The sequence below is a fragment of the Orycteropus afer genome, unplaced genomic scaffold, assembly GCF_000298275.1.
Source record: "Orycteropus afer afer isolate SDZICR_OR568_19922 unplaced genomic scaffold, OryAfe1.0 scaffold00007, whole genome shotgun sequence".
Taxonomy (NCBI): Eukaryota; Metazoa; Chordata; class Mammalia; order Tubulidentata; family Orycteropodidae; genus Orycteropus; species Orycteropus afer.
In genome coordinates, this window is record NW_006921594.1 from 2,857,074 (window position 1) to 2,882,073 (window position 25,000).

The 25,000-nt window shown below is 36.5% G+C and overlaps 1 protein-coding gene across 1 annotated transcript in view; it reads right to left on the bottom strand.

The window, feature by feature from the left end:
- Positions 1–25,000, bottom strand: part of FOXP2 (forkhead box P2) — a 351,644-nt gene that overhangs the window by 5,270 nt on the left and 321,374 nt on the right. Inside the window, exons 15-16 of the mRNA XM_007944055.1 lie at positions 24,683–24,752; positions 23,756–23,919 (exon numbers count right to left, since the gene is read on the bottom strand). Of these exons, the coding sequence (XP_007942246.1) occupies positions 23,756–23,919; positions 24,683–24,752 (234 nt within the window). The remainder of the gene's footprint in view (positions 1–23,755; positions 23,920–24,682; positions 24,753–25,000) is intronic.

Here is a 25,000-nt window from a genome sequence, read left to right on the forward strand (position 1 = left end):
TTGCTCAATATTTCTGAATAGATACTGAGTAACTGCAAAGATATACAGAGATACCCAGCACTGTTCTATGGAACAGCCCTCAAGTCAATTAGTGTTACATTTGCACATCCTATAGTTTAAGGTAAAGGTCTGCTCTCTTGAGAAGTTGGTGTTTCTTGAGTGTCTCCAGGCTCTGAGACATAGGAGGACCTCTTACTCTAATGCCATTTCCCAACACTCTACTTGACTTCCACAGTCTCCTCACCTGGAGCAGTATAATATCATACTTTCATATTGTTCTTGTTCTTACATGTAGTTAAGTCTGCTCTGACTCATAGTAGCCCTATATATAAGAGAACAAAACACTGCGTGGTCCTGCACCAGCCTCACAATCCTCACTATACCTGAGCCCCTCGCTGCAACCACTGTGTCAGTCCACCTTGTTGATAGGGTTTCCGAGGTGGTATCTCAATGGAAGTAGATTGCCCACTCTTCCTTCTGAGATAGCTTTTATAGGTAGACTTTTAAAAAGTTAGCCAGTGGTTTGTGTTTTAATAATACATGCTGCTTCTTAGTTTTCAAGTTTCTACAAAACTCTGGTGGCACAGTGTTTAAAACATTCAGCTACTAACCAAATGACCTTGCATTCCCAGAGAATTTTTAGTATATATGGACTTCCTTTAGTTCATTATGTCACTTGTGACATCTATCAGAACTGAGACCAAAGTAGCTGAGATTATTAAGAACAAACCTTTCAGCCATTCTCAATAACATATGATCTGACCTGAACATACATATGTACAACAATATTTTGAAATAAAATTTTCCATTCCAGCTAAACAAGTCTTCTCAAGCTCAAAACATACTGCTTAGTTCCTCCACCAGGCCATGCTTCATGCTGATTCAATCTGTGCTTCTCTAACTGTGTGTACACAGACCTGGAAATAACTCTGCCCTGTATACTACCTATTTGCAGCCTGTCTACCACTTAAAGAGTAACTCACAGCCTGTCTCCCCTTTAAAGACTTTGTATGACCTGTTCAGTTGTACTGACCTCCCACTTTGACCTGCTAAAGCATTTATTACTGATCATTCTGATGCTGAAACTGCAAATCTTTGGATTGTAAAACTGTATAAAACAAAAGTTAATTGTATTCAACACTCCTATTCTAAAGATCAGAAAATGAAGTGACTTTCCTAGTGGTATATAAGTTCAGGCAGAGCTAGGACTAGTACACTGGCCTCTAGAATGTTTTTAGTTATTTCTGCTAGCTGATGCAGTCTTAATCAGGCGTGTGGCTATACCTTGTCTTGTCAACTACACTGTGAACTTCACAGACCAGGAGATCTACCCCTGTAGCAAACACCCAATAAATATTCCTTGATTGAATACATGATGTGCTGTCAAGCCATTAAGAGTAGTGTAGTGCCGAAGGCATTTGACTGCTAACCAGAAGGCTGGCGGCTTCAAACCCACCAACCACTCCTCGGAAGGAAGACTGGACAATCTAATCCTGTAGAGATACCATCTTGGAAACCCAAGAAGGGGTGCTGTGAATCGAATCGAATCGGTGGCAGTGAGTTTTTAGTAATGCTAAAAGAAAATTTCTCTCTGGACTTAAGTACTCTTGGAACCCTTTGTGATCAAAATAAGTGAACAATGTAACAGAGCAGGAAAAGACTATAAAATTTTCTCTTATGGTCACACTATCAGGCTGCTAATTTACTAAAATAAACCAAACCCAGAGCCAATATTTATGTATGCTTAATTTGTAAAAGATTTCATTGTTACCTATATAATACCTAATACATAAATAAAAAGTGGCAAGAGGATTTTGACCATGTCAGGGAATAAAATTACTTTAAAGTATCTAGGTTATGAATTGGTAGAATCTTTTTCAATAAAAATAAAATTTCTGATGCAATTATTTCTATTTCTATCATGTTTCTCAGATTTGGATCTGAAAGTGCTGTATGTTTTCACCTGTCATCCTGCCTACAATTTCAAAAGGAATGGGACACAATGAAGCTACAATGCCTTTTGTGGGATTCAGTGGGGACTCAGTCTCTTTGTATGGTCATTAGACATAATTTTCCCTCTTGCCCCTACTATAGGATTTGTTGTTGTTTCTGTTATATGCCGTCGAGTCGGCCCGACTCATAGTGACCCCTCCTTGGGTTTCCGAGGCAGTATCACTACAGAAGTAGGATTGCCCAACCTTCCTTCCAAGGAGTACCAGAGCTCCTACTATAGGATATAAGATCCAGTTAATTTAGTCTTGCAAAAAAAAAAAAAAAAAAAAAAGAGTGGACTATCTCTGTAGTGCTCATTTATCCAAATTCTTCCAGATACCAGGTGTTATACCACCATGGGAAAAATAGTTTTCCTTCTAGAAAAATGTTCCTCTCCACCACAGAAACATCCTTGACCATTGAAAATAAATAAATAAATAAAGCGATCCTTTTAAAGATACTCTCTTTCTCTTCAGAAGCCACCAATTCTTCATTATGTTTCTTCTCCAGTGGAATCACCTAAAGGCTTTTAATTATAAGACTGTAATTTAGCTCAATAAATTTTCTGTATATATTATTTTAGTTCCCTTGAAAGTGTAGCATAAAGTAATATCAAATAGTTTAAAAAAACAAACAAACAAACTCAGTGCCATTGAGTTGATTCTGACTCATGGTGACCCTCTTTGGGTTTCTGAGGTGGTAAATCTTTATGGAGGTAGATTGACCAGTCTTCCTTCTGTGGAGTGGCTGGTGGGTTTGAATCACCAACCTTCTGGTTAGCAGTCAAATGTCTTAGGCACTATGCCCCCAGAGAGCCTATCAAATACTTTAGGCCCCTCATTTATAGTCTTGAGGTAGCAATATAAGAGTGGTTAAGAATTTGGACTTTGAGGACAAAATGCTTAGGGGGTGGATCCTGGCTTCTTTACTTCATAGCTATCTGGCCAGAGAGAAGCTAGTTAATCTCTCTGTACCTGATTTTCTTTACCCTTAAAATAGGAAAAATACTGATTTTACACAATTGTTATGAGAATTAAATGAGTAATATAAACCATTTGGATTAGTGATTGATAAATGTTAGCTACAATCATTAAAGCCTTAAATTCTTTTTGGAAGAAGCTTTAGTTAGCTATAAAAATTAGTTAGCTATAAAAATATTTTTAGCCCTTCTCTCCAAATTGAGATTTTTATTATAATGATAGGCATATTACAGTAATGAGCAGGTACACTTCTTCAAATGTATATTAAATATGATAAAGGAATGAAGTAAAAACATATCACCAAAATTATTCCTAAAAATTATTTACCAATACATACCTGAATACTGAAATATGAATCCAAAAGTCCCACCAATGCCTCAGACCATTTTTAGATCAACTGAATAAAGAAAACTTCTAGGTAGAAGGGCTGTCATTGAAATGCTCTGTACACAGAGTTTGTGCATCTATTCTCCTCAGTCATTCATCACAGGCATCATCATTAACTTGTCATTAAAATAATTAACATACACGTGTTGAATGGTCCAAGTCTGTATTACATTTACCATGTATGCTGGGGCTTATGAACTTCTAATATATTCAGCTAGAGAGACCTTAAATAATAGACTAACTCAATGTCAACTAAAAAAAAAGAAAAACAATGGAAATTCCAAGAGAAATATCAATATATGTCTACTCTCGGAAGGAAGGTTGGGCAATCTACTTCTGTAGTGTTACCACTTGGAAATCCAAGGAAGGGTTGCTATGAGTTGGGGCTGACTTGATGGCACATAACAACAACAACAACATGCTGGGTATGACAAACTGAAGAAATGACATCACATTCATTGTCAAAAAGAAACTTTCAAGGTCTATCCAGAAGGACAACACTGTCAGTGATAGTACAATAGACAAGCACCTACAAAGACCAGTTAATACAGCCATTATTCAAATTTTCACACCAACCACTAATGCCAAAGTTGAAGAAATTGAAGATTGTTACCCACTTCTGCAGTCTGAAATTGACCAGATGTGCAATCAAAATGAATTGGTAATTACTAATGATTGCAATGTGAAAGTTGGAAACAAAGAAGAAGGCTCAGTAGTTGGAAAACTTGGCCTTGGTAATAGAAAGGACTCCAGAGCTTATATGGTAGAACTTGCTAAGACCAATGACTAATTCATTGCAAATACCTTTTATCAACAACATAAACAGTTAACTATATACATGGACCTCACTGAATGGAATACACAGGAATGAAATAGACTGCATCTATATAAAGAGACAATGGAGAAGTCCAGTATCAGTCAGAACATGACCAGGAGATGACTGTGGAACAAGTCATCAATTGTTCATATGCAAGTTCAAGTTGAAGGTGAAGAAAATTAAAATAAGCCCATCAGAGCAAAATTACAACCTTGAGTATATCCTATCTGAATTTAGAGACCAACCCAACAATAGACATGATGCGTTGCACAATAAAAATGACTGAAAATCAGGTGAATTGTGGGATGACATCAAGGACATCACACATGACGAAAGCAAAAATTCATTAAAAAGACAAGAAAGAAAGCAAAGACTGAAATGGATGTTAGAGACTCTGAAACTTGTTGCTGAATGGAGCGAAGCTAAAGTTAATGGAAGAAATGATGAAATAAAAGAGCAGAACAGAAGATTTCAAAGGGTGGCTCGAGAAGACAAAGTACTGTAACAAAATGTGAAAGACTTGCAATTAGAAAATCAAAAAGGAAGAAAACACTTAGTATTTCTCAAGCTAAAAGAACTAAAGAAAAATTCAAGCTTTGAGCTGCAATTGAAGGATTCTAGAGGCAAAATGTTGAACAATGGAGGAACCATCAAAAGAAGATGGAAGAGCTACACAGAGTCACTGAACCAAAAAGAATTGGTCAACATTCAGTTATTTCTGGAGGTAGCATATGATCAAGAACCAGTGGTACTGAAGGAAGAAATCCAAGCTGCACTGAAAGCATTGGCAAAAACAAGGCTCCAGGAATTGATGAAATATCAAGTTTTAATAAATGGCTGCAATGTGGAAAGTGATCATTCATTTATGCCAAGAAATTTGGAAGCTAGCTACCTGGGCAATCAACTGGAAGAGATCCATATCTGTGCCCATCCCAAAGAAAAGTGATTCAACAGAATGCAGAAATTATCGAACTACATCATTAATATCATATGTAAGTAAAGTTTTCAGAAGATAATTAAAAAATGGTTGCAGCACTACATCATCAGGGAACTGCCAGAAATTCATGGAATTCTAGAACACTTAATTGAACTCATGTGAAAGCTGTACACAGATCAAGAGACAGTTATTTGAACAGAACAAGAGGATACTGTATGGTTTTAAATCAGGAAAGGTATGTGTCAGGGTTGTATCCTTTCACCATATTCATTCAATCTGTATGCTGAGCAAATAATCCAAGAAGCTGGATTATATGAAGAAGAATGCAGCATCAGGTATGGAGGAAGACTCATTAACAAACCGCAATATGTAGACAACACAGCTTTGCTTGCTGAAGAAGAACTTGAAGCATTTATTGGTAGATCAAAGACTACAGCCTTCAGTGTGGATTATACCTCAACATAAAGGAAACAAAAATCCTCACATCTGAACCAACAAGCAATATCATGATAAATGGACAAAAGATTAAAGTTATCAAGGATTTCAGTTTACTTGGTTCCAAAACCAACACCCAGGGAAGCAGCAGTCAAGAAATCAAATGACATATTGCACTGGGCAAATACGCTGCAAAAGACCTGTTTCAAGTGTTAAGAAGCAAAGATGTGACTTTGAGGACTATGGTGCTCCTGACCCAAGCTATGCTATTTTCAATCTCACATGCATGCAAAAGCTGGGAAAAGAGTAAGTAAGACCAAAGAATTGATGCCTTTGAATTTTAACATTGATGAAGAATACTGGCTGTACCATGGACTTCCAGAAGAACAAACAAATCTGTCATGAAGAAGTACAGCAAGGATGGCAAGGCTTCATCTCACATACTTTGGACATGTTATCAGGAGGGATCAGTCCTTGGAGAAAGACATCATATTCATTAAAGTAGAGGGTCAGTGAAAAAGAGGCAGATTCTCAAGAAGATGGAATGACACAGTGACTGCAACAATGACCTCAAAAATAGCAACAACCATGAGGACAAAACAGGATTGGGAATTATTTCATTCTGTTCTACATGAGGTTGCTGTGAGTTGGAATCAACTGTATGGTACCTAACAATAAAAATGATACCAATGTAAGTAAACCTTATAGAAAATACATGTTTCGGCTAGAGATTCTGTTACAGGGTTGACTGACTCAAGTCCCCTCTGTTTGTAATGATATTAAGAATATCAATCTCACTTTTACAGGAAAAGCCAATAATATATTATCATTATCTCCCATTACCAATTATTCATTTAACAAAAAAAAATGTATTGAGTACCTTCTGTATATAAGGCACTGTGGGGCATTTAAATATCTATTACAGAATTTGCAGGCTAGTACAGGAGAAATACATACTCAAATTTAACTACAAGATTTCCAGACATAAATGTCCTGGGAGAAGTAGCAATAAAATGATATAGGGAGCTAACAGCTGGGAGAGATTATTTGCCTGTAAGAGGAATCACAACGTTATAACATTTACATACATATGTATTCCTAATGGAATTCATTAAATATATGCAAAATAAGAGCAAGCTCAGATGGACCATGATGTTGATGATGAAACACCTTCCAGACTTGAAGATCTAGATGGTTTGGACAGTCTTTGTGCCATACTCCTACTCCCGCCCCCGCCATTGATTTGAAACTTATACACTGCTTCCTTCAGCGAAGATCTGAGGTTTCTTACAAATTAAACTGCAATCCCTTGATAGAGCCCTTAATAATAAGTAACAAAGAAGCAGTTAGTTCAAATAAATAGAATTAGTTACTTCCAGGGATAAAACATATATTAGAAAATATACTGAGGACTCAGTTTGATAATAAACAAACATGAACAAAGAAAAAAAAAATAACTAGTCAGGTCACTGAGTTTTCAGTGTCTGATTTATGAGGCTTTGAATGAGGAATAATTAGTGGAGGTATTTCCACATATGTTAAGGTTAGGAGATGAAGAAGTGTGGATTAGATCATCTCACCAAATATTCACTTATTTAATGAGCACCTATTATATGACTGGCGTGGGTATCATTACAGACTTCAGAGTTCAAACCTCTGGCATAGAAGGGCACAGATAGAAGATAAACATGTCTAACTTGATAGTCACTATATTATTTCTTGTAAAATTGGTAAAGTGTGTCATATTCATTTAACTGGAATCTTAAATAACTTCAACTTTATCTTAAAACAAATTATCCATTCAGTAAATAATGGGTATTCCTTTAAACTAGAATCTAGGAATGCTTTAAAAATTGTTCTGTAAATGACATAGGAGACTTATAATTCAACCATTCCTTTTAGTCTACTGTCTATTATTTACTACAGAAAAGTAATGATTTATGTTTCTGGCTTAAAAAAGATATACGACTTAAAGAAGATATTCTATGTTCTTAGGAGCTCTGGTGGCACAGTGCATACGGCATTTGAGTGCTAACCAGAAGGCTGGAGGTTCAAACCCACCAGCCATTCCTCCGAAGGAAGATTGGGCAATCTACTTCTTTAGTTATATCACCTTGGAAACCCAAGGAGGGGTCGCTATGAGTTGTATCCAACTAGACGGGAGTGAGAGTTTACCATGTTCTAATATAAGTTACACTTTGGAGAACTAGAGACCTACCTGGAATGTCTTTAGATAACTGGAAGGTGATAATATTTAGTGATGGGGATATATGAAGTTTTTCATTACTCCCTGGCAAAGAGGTACAAAGGTAGTAACTGAAATGGAAGTGCTTCCAGAAAAAAAGCTACTTCTTGTTAAACCTGAAAAAAGAAAATCAATTATTACTTGCAAACCACTGGCCTATGATCTTTTATGGACAATGGTTCCTCATCTCAGAGTTGTAGTCTAACAGAGGAAGTAAGGTATATATATATCCACGAGTAATTTCCATACCAGGGAGACCTTGATCAATGCTCTAGTCAACCAAGTGTTATGAAAGAGAGGAGATGCATTCTGACAGGGAAGTCAGTGACTGTTTCATGGAAAAGGGAGGTAGCACTTCAGGTTGGGTTTGAAACACGTGAAAATTTTCATTACACAGGGGTGGGGACAGGGCACTCTAAGCAGGCATGGACAAAGTGGGAATTCCGAGACAACACACAGGCTGTGAGGGAAAGGAGAGGTGACAATAAAATATTTTTGAAAAGCAGAGCAGGGCCAGGTGATGAAGGGCTTTGAATTGCATTTTATGGAATTTAAACTTTATTCTCTGCCAGCTGGAAGACCACTGATGGTTTTCAGTAAAGGAGTGAAAAGATAAAAACAGTTTTAGGAGAATTAATTTGGAATTGGCAAAGTATAGGCTGACTGTAGGAGTCATAAAGGTGCAATGGTTAAGCACTGGACTCCTAACCAAAAGGTTAATGGTCTGAACCCATCCAGAGACTCTGTGGGAGAAAGACCTGGCCATATGCAGCCCTGAAAAACCTATGGAGCAATTCCACTCTGTCACATGGGTCACGGTGAGGTGGAGCCCACCCCTCATCACCCAACAACAACAACAGGCTGAATGTAGGACAGGAGGGGCAGGGATACCAGTTAGGAGCTGACTAGAACAGTACAATAAGGTAATGATGGTCTGAAATAAAGCTACTTGTAGCATCAGAAACAGTGAAGAGAAGTGAAGAAAATAGCCTATAGGTGTGGAATAAAGAACTCTTTGCATCTCTTGCTCTTAAAGTTCTTTGTATGCAAAATATTTCCCTTTCACATCTTAGCAAGGAGGGAGAGAAGTGCCTAAATTTTAAGTCGACAATTCTAAAAGTTAAAATGTTGTTGTTGTATGTTGTCTAGTTGATTCTGACTCACAGCAACCCCACAGGACAGAGTACAACTACCCCATAGGGTTTCCAAAGCTGTAATCTTTATGGAAGCAGCCTGCTACATTTCTCCCATGAGTGGCTGGTGGTTTCGAAGCACTGACCTTTTTCAGTTAGCAACCAAGTGTTTAATCAGTGCACCTTCAGGGCTCCTTGAGGACCTTGCTAAGCACTACAAATAACCAGAGAAGTTTTTTTTTTTTTTTTCATAATGTGAGTCCATCCAGAGGCATGTTGGAAGAAAGCCCTGGTGATCTTCTGAAAAATCAGCCAATAAAAATCCTACGGAGCACAATTTTAGCCTGAAATACACTGGGTTTCCACAAGTCAGAATCAACTTGGTGGCAAGTGGTACCCTATCATGTCATCAGTTTGCAGGTCAAAGAACTCAAAGAGTCTGATTCAGAATTTCTTGTTCAATCTCATCCTCAGGCATCTCTCTCCAGGTTGACTGCCCGTGCCAAGGCAAATAAACTATTATGCATGAGATCTATGCTTTATATCTTAATCATTTTTGCTAATAGGGTGTCCTGAGCTCTCTTTTCTCATCTCTGCCTGATGTTCCAGGAGCTCTGGTGTCATAGTGCCTAAGGCATTTGACGCTAACCAGAAGCCTGGCGGGTTCAAACCCACCTGCCACTCCTCGGAAGGAAGACTGGGCAATCTACTTCCATAGAGATACCGCCTCAGAAATATTTAAGATTGCTACTTTTGTTGATAAAACAGACAAATACCAGCAATTTCACACAATTCAAACGAAAATCTAATCCAGGTTAAGCCTTAAATCCAAGCTACATTCTCCATAAGACCTTTTCCTATTTCCCTCTCACTGTTCCGCTTGCATGCACTTATACCTTTGACTTCTCAATTTGTTTATAACTCTCTTCCTCCTGCCCCTTGGTCCCTATCTCATTATTTATGTACTTATTGCTCTACTATTAGATTTTTACCTCTTTATTGATACAGGCCACCTGCCAGTATCTAGCAGGGTAGGTTGCACAGAGTAGGTGCTCAATAAATGTTTATTCAAAACAAATGTAAGAAATTCATCTCTGGATCATTCAGCCTGCCAGCCACTAAAGAAGGAAATGCAAAGCGGCAGTAGATTTTAATACTCTAGTTTAGGCTCTCAGTTTTACAGCTCTGCCTCGGTAATGGTATGTACCCAAAACACAGAGGACTAGCTACATTAACAGACTTACTTTTTTGCCTAAAGAAAAGTGTTGCTTCTTTTGTTGTGAAATTTATGAGTATGCAAGGCACCCATGAAAGTCAGAAGAAATGCTAATGTTTGCTTGCACCCTAAAGCACAGAGTCAAATTATAATGCGAAAGTTTATCTTTTTTGATTGTGGTCACACAGTATATTTCCTAAAGGAATGCAAATTGTCTTTCATTTTTCCTTATTCAAGACTAAGTAAAAGCTCCTATCAACTATTCCTGTTTCCTTTAGTATAAAAAAAAGTACTTTGTCTAAAGCACAAAATATATTTAAGTCAATAGATGTTAGATTGTAGAATCACAAAAGTCCTTCCTCAGTTTTGCTTATTTAAATATCAAATTTAACAATTAAAATATTTATATACTGTCATCATATATGAAAGACTCTAGCACCATGGATATTAAGTTCTTTCCAAAATATTTAGTAAATACCATGGAATTAATGATACAAACATAAGTCTCAGATTTTCAGACAGAAGTTAGCAAATGCTGTGATGAATAACTTACAACTAATGACCCATACCTACAACATGGGAAATTTCAGAGGATATTAGCTTAATTTTAGCAAACATTTAGAAATCCACACTAAATTTTGACTTAATTAAAATTGTTTTTATGTGGTATCTTCATTAACAATACCTTCCTTTTATCTTTTCCTCAGGTAATCCTATTATTTCAGAAAATGTTTAGCATGTTTAATAAAGTGTATCTACAAGCAGACTAGTAAACATACATCTTTCTTTTTCAAACAGATATGATACATACACACCTGAAGGAGGTAAGGACTCCTATCAGTAACCGCGCATCACTGTTCTGAAAAGCATTACTCAGAATGCTATCCTCAGAAATAGCTTTAGAGCTGTGATGGTTCTATTTGACTATGGAGACTGATTTCATCTGACCCCATACAGAAATCTTTATTCAGAATGTACTTATATATAGTATAGTACCTCAAGAAACATACTAAATGTATTCAAATACATGTAGTCCGTACATGCATCTATTTCCCAATCAATACTGCTTGTTCAAGTCCTTGATTTTAAAGTGTCTTGATCCTTATTTCTACTTAATTTAGTTTGGAGACCTTTTAACTTTACTTGGGATACACTGATTAACTTCAGTGGAAAATATTTATAAGCACACAAAACCTTTATTTCTTTATTGTTATATACTAATTTGTTGCTTAAGGAGCACTGGGGGTACAACAGTTAACTGAAAGGTTGGCAGTTTGAACCCATCATGCGGGTTCTCAGGGGAAAGACCCGGTGATCTGCCCCAGTAAAGGTCACAGCCTAGGAAACATGATGGAGCAGAGTTCCACTCTGTCACATGAGGTCACTATGGGTCAAAAATCAACTTTATGGCACCAAACAACAACCACTGTTGATGAATGGCCTTTAAAAACATCAGAACAGACTGAGCATCTCTATAGACAATGGATAGCAGAGGTTTTGATGGTTTCACAAAATACTATCAACAACTTTCTAGTTAAAAGGGAACAGCCAGGTAAGGTAGGACTTTTCCTCTAACTATTTATGATCTCTATTTAGTATTTCACACAAAGTTACTGAATGAAAGATGCCAATTAGTAGCAGCTAACTATTTAAAATGATCAAAGTTCATGATCAGTACTTTAGCTACGAATTCACATGTTTGAGTACATTTTCATTAAGGGAGTTCCAATTTGATAATGGCAAAACTTTCATGCTTACTAAATAAATATAATTGTTTTGAAAATATATAATGAATTCTAAAATATAAGCACAGACTTGTCTATTAAAATGGAAAGTTTGTTTCATGAAGTTCAGTTTTTATTTTTGATGGCTTATGTTTAGGAGTTCTGGTGGCGTAGTGGCCAAAGGATTTAGGTGCTAACCAAAAGGTCAGCAGTTCAAACACGCCAGCCACTTAGAGGGAGAAAGATGTGACAGTCTGTTTCTGTAAGACTTACAGCCTTGGAAACGCTGTGGGGGCAGTTCTGTTCTGTCCTGTAGGGTTTGTCCTATAGGGTTGCTGTGAGTCAGAATCGACTCAATGGCAGTGGGTTTGGTTTTTTTTAGTTTGATTTGAGTAGCTAATTTATATTGACTGATTCCCTGGAAGTAGTCCCATCAAATAGAAAAGAAAAAGAAAACAGTCTTATTAAACTTTTTCCTGAGAAGTTTCACAGGAACATTGGTAAAATAATTGATGCTTATTTAGAAAATATACAAAAAATAGAGGAGATTCACCTATTTTTTTGGTAGTAAAATATGAAAGGAAATGATATAATTGTCTTTAAAATTTGACAATCAATTCATTAAAATATCACAACTTTACTTACCTCTATTGTACAAAGTCAGGTTAAAATAAGAAAAAAAAATCAATATTTTGTATTCTCATTTAGGAAGTATTTTAGTTTATTTAACATATCACAGAAATTAACTGATAGTGGAATATAAGTTTCAAAGGAAAAATTAACACTTAAAAGAAAATATTTTGTTGATAGTTTTAAAATGAGAGCTGATCTTAAACTAGTGAGTAATTAAATATTTATTTAATTAATTAAGGACATAATTTCTACATGACTCTATAAACTGAAGTTATTTATAGAGCCATAAAGAAATTATTTCCTTAATTTTACTTAGGATTTTATTCTTCTGAAATGATAATCCTGATTTCTTCTATTAGACACTATATTTTGTATTGGAGAAAATAAATGCTTAATTCCCTTATTTATACAGAAGTGACTATAACACACCATACAATTAAAAACATCTACCAAGAAAACCAAGAAGCTCTGGCGGCGTAATGGAAAAGGTATTGCCATAGGGTGCATCCCAACTGATAGCTACTCTGTGGGACAGAGCACAACTGCCCCACAGGGTTTCCAAGGTTGTAAATCTTTACAGAAGCAGATTGCCTCATCTTCTTCCTGTGGAGTGGCTGGTGGGTTTGAACAACCAATCTTTTCCATTTGTAGCCCAGTACTTTAGCCACTGCACCACCAGAGATCTTTATTAAAAATACATAGGAATGAAAAATTAGTTCTTCTTTTATCAAGTAAGAAATTAGAAGCATATCTTGCCTACTATGGTTCAATTTCTTGCCACTTTCTTCTCTTTCAACACTGGCTTCTCTTTTGTAAATTAAAATAACATTTGCCTCATGAAGTGTGTTATGTGAATGGTTTTTGCTTTCACTTGAATAGGGTTGCACATAGCTACTCTCTCTAGGACAGGATTCAGAACAGTCATTGACTTCTACAGAAGTAAAAATTGTCCTTATTGCTTGATCTAAAGAGAAATATTCCTTCTCCCAGATATGTGGAACCATGAGAAGCAGCTCCAGAAATAGAAGTGAACAAACGATTCCTTATTTAGCATATTCTTTGCATAGTTTATTCCATTCAGGATATAAATACAAAATACTCTATTAAATTTCCACATCTTTTCTTTTTGGCTAATGATAAACATCAAACAAATTTAAGTTTTCCATCTTAAAGCCAAAATACAACTTTAATTCTAATATATTTAAGAAATCTTATCCTCTCTCATTTCTTTTCTTTTTCTCCCCCCCCCCCTTAATGCTTCTGTTACCGTTTTCAGATAACTGATAAAAAGTTCCCCTTTTAGGACACTGTGCCAGTCTTAGTGGTGCAGTTTATAATTCTATCCTATATCCCAATAGATCTGACCCTATGGTGAAGTTCCAAAACTCCATTTCAAGTCAACAGACATTCTAAGAAATATTACAAAGAGGTGAATTAAGGTTAATGAAACATAATTTTATAATTATGCATATGTATGTGTGTGGAGATGTATATAAAAATGTATCTAAGATTCATTGACCTTATCTTCAGAATTACATTGCAATGTATTCGAATTTATGCAACATTGTTTTTTTTAAATTGGATTTTCCATGATTTAGAGGTTCACTCCCAAATGATTTCAGATAGTTTTGTTATAGTGCCGATAAAACAGGCAACACGCACACATCAGACACAACAATATTCTTTAAGAGTTACCACCATGTTTTTGTTTGTAAAAGTGATTATACACACCCACAACAGCTACAATATAATGAAAATACAGCTGTGATTACTTTGATCATTGATGAGAAAAAGTATGTTTTAGCTAGTCTCAGAATCAAATTAGTTGCTCATTGGGGGGGACAATGTAAAACTTAACTACAACTGGCTCATTCCATTTGGCCTCTCATTAATAAAAACTTTGTACAACTATTCAGCTGTGGTTCTAAAAGACAAACAAAAACAAAACTCACTTCCATTGAGTGGATTTCTACTCACAGCAATTGCATCGAACAGAGTAGAACTGCCCCATAGGGCTTCCAAGGCTGTAAATCTTTATAGAAGTGGACTGCCTCATCTTCTCCTGCAGGTGCTGGTGTGTGCAAACTGCTAACTTTTTGGTCAGCAGCCAAGGGCTTTGATCACTGTGCCACAAGAGCTACTTGCTATGGTTCTAAGGATCCCTATATTTCTAATCTAATAAAAGAAAGCCTAATTCACACTTTGACATTTAGCCATTTAAGTCAGACTTGCTGCTCTTCTCTCAGCTGAATCATTCATCCAAAAACTGTGTTTGCCTTGTTCCCTGGAACAAGTTTTAACCTTAATAACTGTCAGGAAGGGTATATGGCCGTATGGAATGTATGCCCCAGTTTTTCTCTGATATCCTGTTTGATAATTTAGGCTCCTCTTGCTCCTTGAATACCTGGACCTCAAAAGTCTTGTAACTATGACTACGGCTAGCTCTACCTACCTGGCTTGCCCATTTTTTCTGAACTGCTATTTCTTTCCTATTGCCAACCCCCCCTGACAGGACATTGTCCATTCACTGCTCATTCTGCATGAAGCTGTCTCTCAGGACATCTTCCCAAGGATTGAGCTCCTCTTTGATTACATATAATGTATGCCAGTGGTCTAGCTAACCCTGAGATTGGCTGCTCTGCTGGAACTAGTCTGGCTCGAGTTAAGACACAGGACTGACAGGAATTCTAGTGTTTTCCTGAACTATGCTCTGTTATGCTCTGTTATTTCTAAACATGAGAATGGAGAAAGGAGTAAAAACAGTATGCCCCTTTTACTCTAAATATAGTGCATTATTCCTCTCCTTGACACACTTGACAAAACGGACCACAGATTTAATGTGGCAAATGGAAATATACAGTAATAACATCATGAGACCTATGATCTCTTTTTCCTTTTAAGCATCTTGCTGATGTTACTTGACTTAGTCTTCAACGATTGAGATAACATTGATTAAAGACTGTTTTCACTAGTTACGCTAAAGTATTTGTCCACGGTTGCTTACGTAAATTACATGAATTATTTAATTGTATCCTAATGACAGAAATTGTTTATGGAATGTAGAAACCCTGAGATAGGTTTTAAACTGTTTATTGTGTCAAAATAGTCAAGTGTATCACTGTACTTAAGTCAATGAGAACTTCAAAATTCTGCAATAGCAGCCAAAATGAATATAATTTTAACATATATGAAAATAGTTTATTTCATGTATATTATGTCCACAAGTCCTATGTCAAAAGCTGAAATAGATATGCAAAAATCTTCATTTTCCTCTAATACAACAAGTTGGAAAAAATTAATGCTGAATAGCAACAGTCATACCTTAACAAACTGATCAATGACTTTTTGGCCCTCAGAGAAAGGAAATTTCTAAATGTTGGTAGAAATGAAGATGTATCTTCTAACAATGTCCTTTAGATATGAAACAGAAGCTACAGTACTTTCAGCTAAAAGTTTTCTGACACACTTTGCCTAAATTGTGGGAATTCATACCACGGATGTCAGATATCATGTGCCTAGTTCTATAAAAATCCTTCAAAACCCTATAGGAACCCACAAATTTCCACAATTGGCACGGTGGGGATACAACACTTTTTAGCTGAAGGCACTGTTCCATTGGGAGGATCTTTTTATTAGCAGGAACTAGAATGAGTTGTAAGTGCCACATATGGGGGCTGGCATAATGAAAAAAAGAACAGCAGCCACTGATCTGTACTGGTAGCACTTAAAAAAGAGATGAGATGATAAAGAGCTGGCATAATCATAAGTTCAGTACAATCACTTTGGAAAGGTATCTCAACTCTAACTAGCAAAGTTAATGAAAAAGTTTAGACATTAAATAAAAATGGAATTAAATCAGAGCTGAAATTATAAGAGGCCCAGAAATGTTAGGGAAAAAAACTAAAGGCGATGGAAAAAGTGTGGATTAGAAAATCTATGAAAACACAGGTAAGGCATAAAAAATGCTTTCATGTCCAGAGCTTCATAATACAACATAATCCAAAATATCAGCAAAAGTAGGACAGGGTTTTCAGGAATGAAAACAATGAGAGAGCATCCCACTTGCTCAAGTTGTCAGTCACTTTTAACTGCTTTCCTCTTAAATGCAGAACCTCTCCAAGCTCAAATGCTTTGTCCACAGAGAGATTAAGATCTGTAGGGGATTTCATGTCTCACCCACCAAAGATGTAGAATTTGCAATTCTACAGGTGCCTACAAATAGCAATTTAAATTTCAAGGCACGGCACATAACAACAACAACAACAAGGAGAAGAGAAGAAAGGTGATATATACTTAATTATTCTCATTATGCTGCAGGGCAATTTATAATATACATTACATTTTCGATTTTTTTTTTTTTTTCTTCAAAATGGAAGTCTGGAAGTACCTTCTTAGTTATCATCGAGGCCAAAGTATTCTGCCAGGGGAGGCTAAAACTAAACATTGGAATGATTTACAGCTGGGGTTCTCATGCAGGAAGCACCAAACCAAAGCCACTCCCGTCAAGTCAATTCTGACTCTTACTGACCCTATTGGACAAAGGAGAATTGCCCTATAGGGGTTCCAAGGCTGAAAATCTGTGCAGAAGCAGATTGCTACATTTTTCTCCTGTGGAGACACTAGTGGGTTTGAAGCATCTTTGGTTAGCAGCCTAGAGCTTCAACACAGTGCACCAGAGCTCCTTTAATGAAGCAAACTGATTGTAAAGGTGGGTTGGGATATGTGATGTGTAGAAAGTTCTGGGGCACATGAAACGTGTTCAACATGTTGATCAAAAAGACTAATGTGTTCACTATAGCATTTCTGAGAGACCACACTACTCTTTTTTAGTGATGCTTCAACCTTTAAATTCCTTACTCTAAAGCTTTGGCTTCTAAGGACACATCAAATTTATTTTCAAATCTTATATTAGAAATGTTTACACTCTGAATCTATATAGAAGACCATTAACTCTCAATCTTCAAATATTTGCTGTAATAAGAGAGAGAAAATAATAAACTTCTGCAACTAATAGACTGTTTAGCTAGCAGCACTCTGAAATGATACAGAGGCTAAGAGGATTCAGAAATGACATATAAGAAATGATCTGAAACCCCAACAGGAGGAGAAGATAGTAATCAGGAGAACTGCATGACAATGGAACTCTGAGCACAAAGCTCTCTAGCACATAACCATGTCAGGAAGAAGGTTTATATGTTTGTTTTTTTTTAAAAAAGATGTATATGTGTACTTTTTTTTTTTTTTTCTGTATTGTGCTTTGGGTGAAAGTTTACAGAGTGAATTCATTTTCCATACAGCAGTTCATACACATTTTGTTTCATGACATGGACTGAAATTCCCCACAATGTAATAGCTCTCTTCCCACTTCCTCCCTGTAGTTACCTCTTCCCTGTGTCCTTCCCTCCCATGCACTCCCACTTCACCCCCAGCTGTCTCTCTGTGCATACACTGCCCTTTTATTCACCCATGATTGATGGCTCCAAGGACTGTATCTACCTGATGTAAATGTTCACCCCGTATGCCTGTCTATTGTTTGAGTGAGCTTAGTTCCAGAGCTGAAGGGTAACTAGAGGCTGTAGTCTCAGGGGTCTCACTAGGCTCTATCAGACCAGCAAATCTGTTCTTTCTTTCTTTCTTTCTTTTTTAAAAAAAAGAGAACGTTCATTTTAACCTCTAGAAACAACATTTGAAAATATAAAAATGGTAATATCATTTAACATTTTTTACAGGAGAAAAAAGGCAAATTTGAGCGAAATTATTCAGAGTGAGGAGAAACACTTTCTTACTAAAGAAGAAACAATCAGGTTGAACTAAACATGCTACCAGTCACCAAGCTGCCATCACGTCAGTTCTGACTCCTGGAGCCCAGGTGTGTCAGAGTAGAGCTGTTCTCCGTAGGGTCTGAAGTGGCTGATGGTTTGGAATTCGATCACCAGGCCTTTCTTCAAGGGACCTGTAGGTGAACTCCAACCACCAACTTTTGGGTTAACAGCTATATGAGTTAACTGCACCACCCAGGGACTAATAATTAGATTCTTTTTTTTGTCTCAGGGTGGGAAGTAGACAGGAAATGGACCGATTCTACCAGTATGTGTTCACCTTCCAGTTCTAATCCAAATGTTTTCTTCTCTTTCAATGAATTAAATCTAACAGTTGGGAGAAAAGAGTAAGTTCAAATTATTTGAGTCTATACATAGCATTGGTGAGCTCTGGTGGCATAGTACCTAAGGCATTTAACTGCTAAACCAGAAGCCTGGCGGTTCAAACCCACCAGCCACTCCTCGGAAGGAAGACTGGGGCAATCTATTTCTGTAGTGATACCACCTCGGAAACCCAAGGAGGGGTTGCTATGAGTTTGAACTGACTCCACAGCAGTGAGTTTGGTTTACTTTGGTTTGGTTTTTATACATAGCATCTGATGGTATAGTGCCTAAGGGATTTGACTGCTAACCAGAAGGTTGGCAGTTCAAACGCACCAGCCACTCTGTGGAAGGAAGACTGAGCAGTCTATTTCTGTAAAGATTCACCACCTTGGAAACCCAAAGGGGGTTGTTTTGAGTCAGAATTGACTCAATGGCAGTGAGTTTAGTTTTTTTTTTTAATACATAGCATTCATCCTAACTTTTAAAGTAGCTTCTAACAAGCAAATATCTATATAAAACAGAAATCTAAAGTAATTCTGTAGAATTCTACAGAATTCTGAGAAGTCAGGTAATAAGAGAATATTGGCACTGAGGGATCTAATGGAAGAACAGCATCAAATATAATGATACTCAGTTCAGACTCTTAAGAAGTTCAGACAACAGATGACTCTATAACTCTTTCAAAAGCAGTAGAAAATAAAAGATTAAAAACATTTGACTGAAAAAATCAAAACAAGTTCCATAAAACTTAATACATAGAATGATTCCACCTGGCTTTAACCTTTCCTACTCTTTGCTAAAAGCCCCTTGAACATTCACCTGACTTCTACTGCATTAATCTCAGTAAACGTTATTTGTCAATCTGCTTTGAACAAGATAAATGAAATACAATAAGGTCTGGGAGGATAATCACAAATGAAGTGGCCTGCCCATTTTTCGATTTAGATAAATCTGGAAATTATTAAATAAATAGTAACAAAATAATTGAAATTTACCAAATGAACCCCACCAATATGTAAAAAGGTCACTTAGCTTCCCTGCTAGATGAACAGCACATTTAGCTACCTCTTCTTCCTAAAACTTCTTTTGTTTTCCCTTCTTCAGAGTTCTAAGAGCATCCTGGATTTTACTCTTAAAAAGTAAAAAGTAAAAAGTGTTGGAGGTGACAACCTCCAAGTTTACTCTTCATAATTAGTATCAAACTTTTTGAATGCTTATTAGGTATGGTGTAATGTGTTAGGGGTTTCATACACTTTCATATGTCTACAACATTGTCTCTGTTGTTAAGGGACTTGCTATTAAGCTGGGATGTCTACAAAATGAGCAAGCATGGAGAGTGCATGGACACTTGTGCACATGTGTGCACGCATGCGCTTGTGCGTGCACACGTGCACACGCACACATACACACAGTGCTGAGTTTCAAATAATGGTACAAATAATGGTCAGTTCTTCAGGAGTGTGGAACAGAGCGCACATCCAGACAGCAGAACTACTTGGGAATGCGTCTCAGAAAAATAAGACTAAGCCTATTAAAATAGGCAGAATTTAGGTGAGGGAAAGAAGAGGAGAAAAAAGAAAAGGAAGAAAATAGAAAGGTAAATAGTTTGAGGCAAAATAAATACGCAAGTTTGGCAAAAGCTTTTTTTCAGGTGCCATAAAAGTTGGAGTGGTGGGAGAGTGTTAAATGTGGAATGTCAGTCTGGGAATATGGATGACAATCTGGGATGTCTTACCTCCAAAAAAATTACAAGAAGTACTAACTTGTATCTATTCCACTTTCTAATGTTTTGAAACACCGTCTCTACTATATCCTATTCCATGGAGTTTTACCATTTTAGAATTAAACACAATAATTAAGCAACAACCAAAAAGTTTCAGCTTTGTTTTTCCTGAATTTGTTTTTCCTCATGTTCAGGTTCTTGGGTTTAGCAAGTAAAATGCTGAGCTCATTCCTTTTGGGCCTGTCCTCTTGTGTCCTCTGTTTCGTTTTGTGTGCTCTCAAACGTTGTTACGATGCTTCCTCATTTTCCTTTGTCCCCAACATTCAGTCTGTTGCCTTGTTCTAGTATTTCTTCCCACAGTACTTCTTATAGCGAGTTCTTGTTCTCCACTCCCAGCTTTGTACTTAAGCCAGGCACTACTGACTGCAATAGTCTCTCCCAACTCCAGAAGAATATCCTACCACGCACCAGTTACATTCAGTACATTTTCAGTTTACTCTTCCTAAAACACAGCTCTGACTGTGCCAAGGCCAAGGTCAAAATATTAATACGCTCCAGTCATTTAACAGCAAGGTCCCACCTATTTTCCTTTATATATTTTAAATTTTGTCAAACCTAATATTCAGTGTTTTCTAGTCACATATCATGAGCTCTTGATTATAGGTTAATACTGTTCTCTTTCTCTGAATTGTTCATCATCTACAATCTCAGGTAACATTCTCTTCTTTCAAAAATCCCTGATCCCACTGGCTCTGAGCAATCTGTTCCCTACCATGAATGTCTGTGTCATATTGCTTCATTTTTTAATGGATCCACTCCTTGAATTTTAAGAAGTATCAGAAGAAAAGAAGGAGGTTTAAGGAAAGTAACCACCATACATTATGGAGTGCCTGGAAAAATATGTAACAAAATGTGAAATGCAAAAAATATTTTTATTGTTTACAGTCTCATTTATAGTAACAATGAGTTATTAAAAGAGGTAATATAAAGCTGCAATTATGGACAGGGTGCTATGAGGGAGACAAGGGGCAATTATTGTTTCCAAACACTCATTTCATTTGTACAAGAATTTTATGAGGTAGGTATTATGATTGCTTACCTAATTTCCAGCTGAGAAAACCGAGGAAAGAAATGTCAAGTCATTTGCCCAATACCACTCAGTTATTAAGTAGGTTATTCAGTATTGAATCTGAGACTGGAACCTTGACAGTCTGGCCACAGAACCCTTATATACTTAACCCCTGGGCTCTACTGCCTCTCATTTACAACATTCATCAATTGCATCCTCAGAATTGTTGTTGTTGTTGCCAAGGGAAGTTCTCCTTTTGTCTCTCTATGCAAAGTACAAATAAGCTTTTTCAATGCGCTAATTCATATAAGCATAAAAACGGACAACTAAGTATTGACTATGAACTTCCTAATTTTATAAGGCCAGAGTGGTAATACATCAAGCATTAAATACAAAATTTTTATATATTGTTTTACATACACTATTATTTCTCTGAGACATTTCACAATTGTACTGTAACTAAACTAATAATAAAAATTCTAAAATAGCAATTGCCAAATGAAAAATACTACTAACCTAAAAAAGTCCTAATTTAGAACAATTATTATTTCCGATTCTACACTATAATGCTCAATAAACTACTTTATTGAATCATTAATTTTTTATTTTAATATCTCACTACTGGACAATTCCATTTAAGAATATTTCTTTGCATATCCTCTATATGTGGTCTATAACAACCACTATATACTGCATTATTAGCCCAGGGAGTTACATCCACAGCTTAAACACTTTTATATGAATGTCTTTCATTCCTCTGAAATAGGTCTTTTTTTTTTTAAGGGGGGAAAACACGATCTTACTCTTGTTTGCTCTTTAAAGTTTTATTGTTTTAGCATTTTAGACAGAAAGTGAGCATTAGCATACTCAGGAGAACTGCTGAAAGGAAAAGGCCTGAAGCTACCCACTGCATGGCTGGTAGGATAAAGAGCGGATGTAAGAACTTTTGTCCGATTGCTTACTTGCCTTGTTTTAGAGTACTGCTACTCTCAAGAGCATAGATTCATGTTCTTTCTACTTCGAGTTTTATTACTTCTTTTGTATTATTTAATACATCTAAAGACACTTCCAAAAGACAAATTTTTCCATTTTGAAAAAGTAATGGTTTGGAACCTGATAAAACACATTAATGTTCACAGTGTGTTTTTCACAAAGGTGATAGACTAAAAGTGCTATAAAGCAATTAGGCACATGGTCTTAAAGACATTAATGTGTCAAGTGGAATAAAATGTTTAAAAAGTCAACAAAAATAATATCCCAGAAAGGTCAAATGGAAATGGGTCCGTATAACGACCATCTTTATTATTCAGGTCTGTGACTAGATACTTAATGCAAAAAATAAGAGATGGAAAGAGAAAAATGAAGGAAGAGCTATTCTTACCTCAATAACATGGAATTACAAATATAAGATATTCAACTCTAGGAAGTACAGACGTAAATTACAATTCATCCCAGGAACCAAAGAGGGTATATGCGTATTCTAATTTCTTCCCCTGGATTCTAGAGTTCTACCTGGGTCAATACTTTTTAGTAAACAAGAAAATGACACGTTTGACACTATCGAGTAAGGCAAGGCATTTCTTAAAGAGTCATACACATTTCTGAAATCCACAAGACATCAATTTTTAATACTTCTCCTCTCTCAGCTCCATTAAAAAGATGGTAGGGGAAAGATTTTAGAGTAATTAATGATATAGTTAGCTGCTAAATATTAATAGGAATCGTAGTCTTGCATAAAATATAACATATAAACCTTGCCAATACAGACGCACCAGTAATTAAAGTTGAATATGTAATTACACTGATTTATAAGACAGGCAAAAAGTTACACTTTACTAGCTTCTATGTAAACTGTGGGTAACAGTTAAACTTTGCATTTTATGGTTTATAAAAACAGGCAATATCTTGACTACAGTTCATAAATGGTTTAGAGACCTGTAATAGTAATAAAAATTACGACAACTTATTCCATCATAAATATTCTTATTGTACCACACAAACCAAACTGTGATAATGACCCATAAGATCTAAAGTCATCTTAGACACTACTTCATGCCCAAGAGAATATTGGTAGAAGTAGGAATTTGTAGAGGACTGCTAGGACAATAATTATAAGACATTTGGGAGAATCCGAAAGATGGACTAAACCTGATTTGGTACATTTTGCATATCAAGAACATGGTATACAATTAACTCCACTCTAACTTGTATTTTTTTTTTTTTTTTCACTTGTGCGCCATTGAAAAGTGCAGAAGAATCCTAAATTTGAGAACACATGAATACAGGCTGTTCTCTGTACAGACCCTGTTAAGCACACTTACATGTGCGGCTGAGGCGAGCAGCCTGGACTGCTGTTCCCATTGCTGTCGACGTGCTCCAGGCACCCATTGAGGTCTTCGTGGGCGGCCTGCAGGAGGCCACTGGAGGCGTTATTGATCAGGCCCGGGTTACTTAGCAAAGGTAAACTGCTCTCCGCCAAGGCAGCCTAGTGAGATAAAGGAGTGTAAACCGACTTTTGAAATGCTCTAAAGAATTTTTAAAGGATGTTTTAATGGGCTCAAATCATGATGCAGATATTTTAGAATTTATATAAAAAGTAGGAGTAAGACAAAAAATTCTTAACTGGCAGCTTGTGGTAGAGATACCAAGGGAATTAAGTGCGATGTGAAAATACAAACAACTGCTCCCTCAGCAAACTTTCTCCTTCATGTCTCACCCTTCCACATAATGAAACGTTGTATCCTTGAACATTGTGAAATATGCCAGGATAATATAAGCAGTTGCTCTGCTTTATAAAAATGACCAGAACTTAACTCAAAATAAAGAAGTCCTGACATTTGCCTCCTCTGCATAAAAATTATACATTATAATTAAACTTTAAAGTTTTTGCCACAAGCACCATGTTCCCCAACACTATGATGTGAAATCATTTATGACAGCCTGGATAAATATTAATGCATAGCCACATGCATTTGCAAAAGCTTCCATCAATCTAACATTTGCAGGAAAACGGCGTGTTCCAGATTTTGCCACAGGGTGTCCTTCTTGCTTCTTCACATCAAAAGGAGCTTGAATTAGAACCACTGCTTTCTGCAGGACTAGGTGCTACAACTTACTTGGATGATAAACCAACTCTTAAGAACAATCACAATCCCACCTAAATACAAAGTTGTGCCGGAAAAAAAAAAAAAAAAGAAAACCCACATTCAAATACAACAATTCTGGAAAAGTACATTTAGTGATGTTACCTGCAAACTGGCATTAAGGGCTGCTCCATAGCCTAAACTTGTAGGTATGTTTTTTACTAAGGTTGGGCTTCTGGAAGAAAAATACAAAGATGAATTATAAATCAAAAGACAAAATATTTAGATATCGGTAATCTCAGTTCACAAAACCTGTTTTGGCTTGTTGTTTCCCAGGACTATAGTCCAGAGTGGGTGTTTTCAATGTCACAGAAATAAGAGTTCAAACATGTAATCCTCTACTTCCACTATATCACCTTGGTTTTGGAGTATGGAATGAACTTTACACTATGGTGTGAAGGCAAAGCGGACATGACCTTGAGA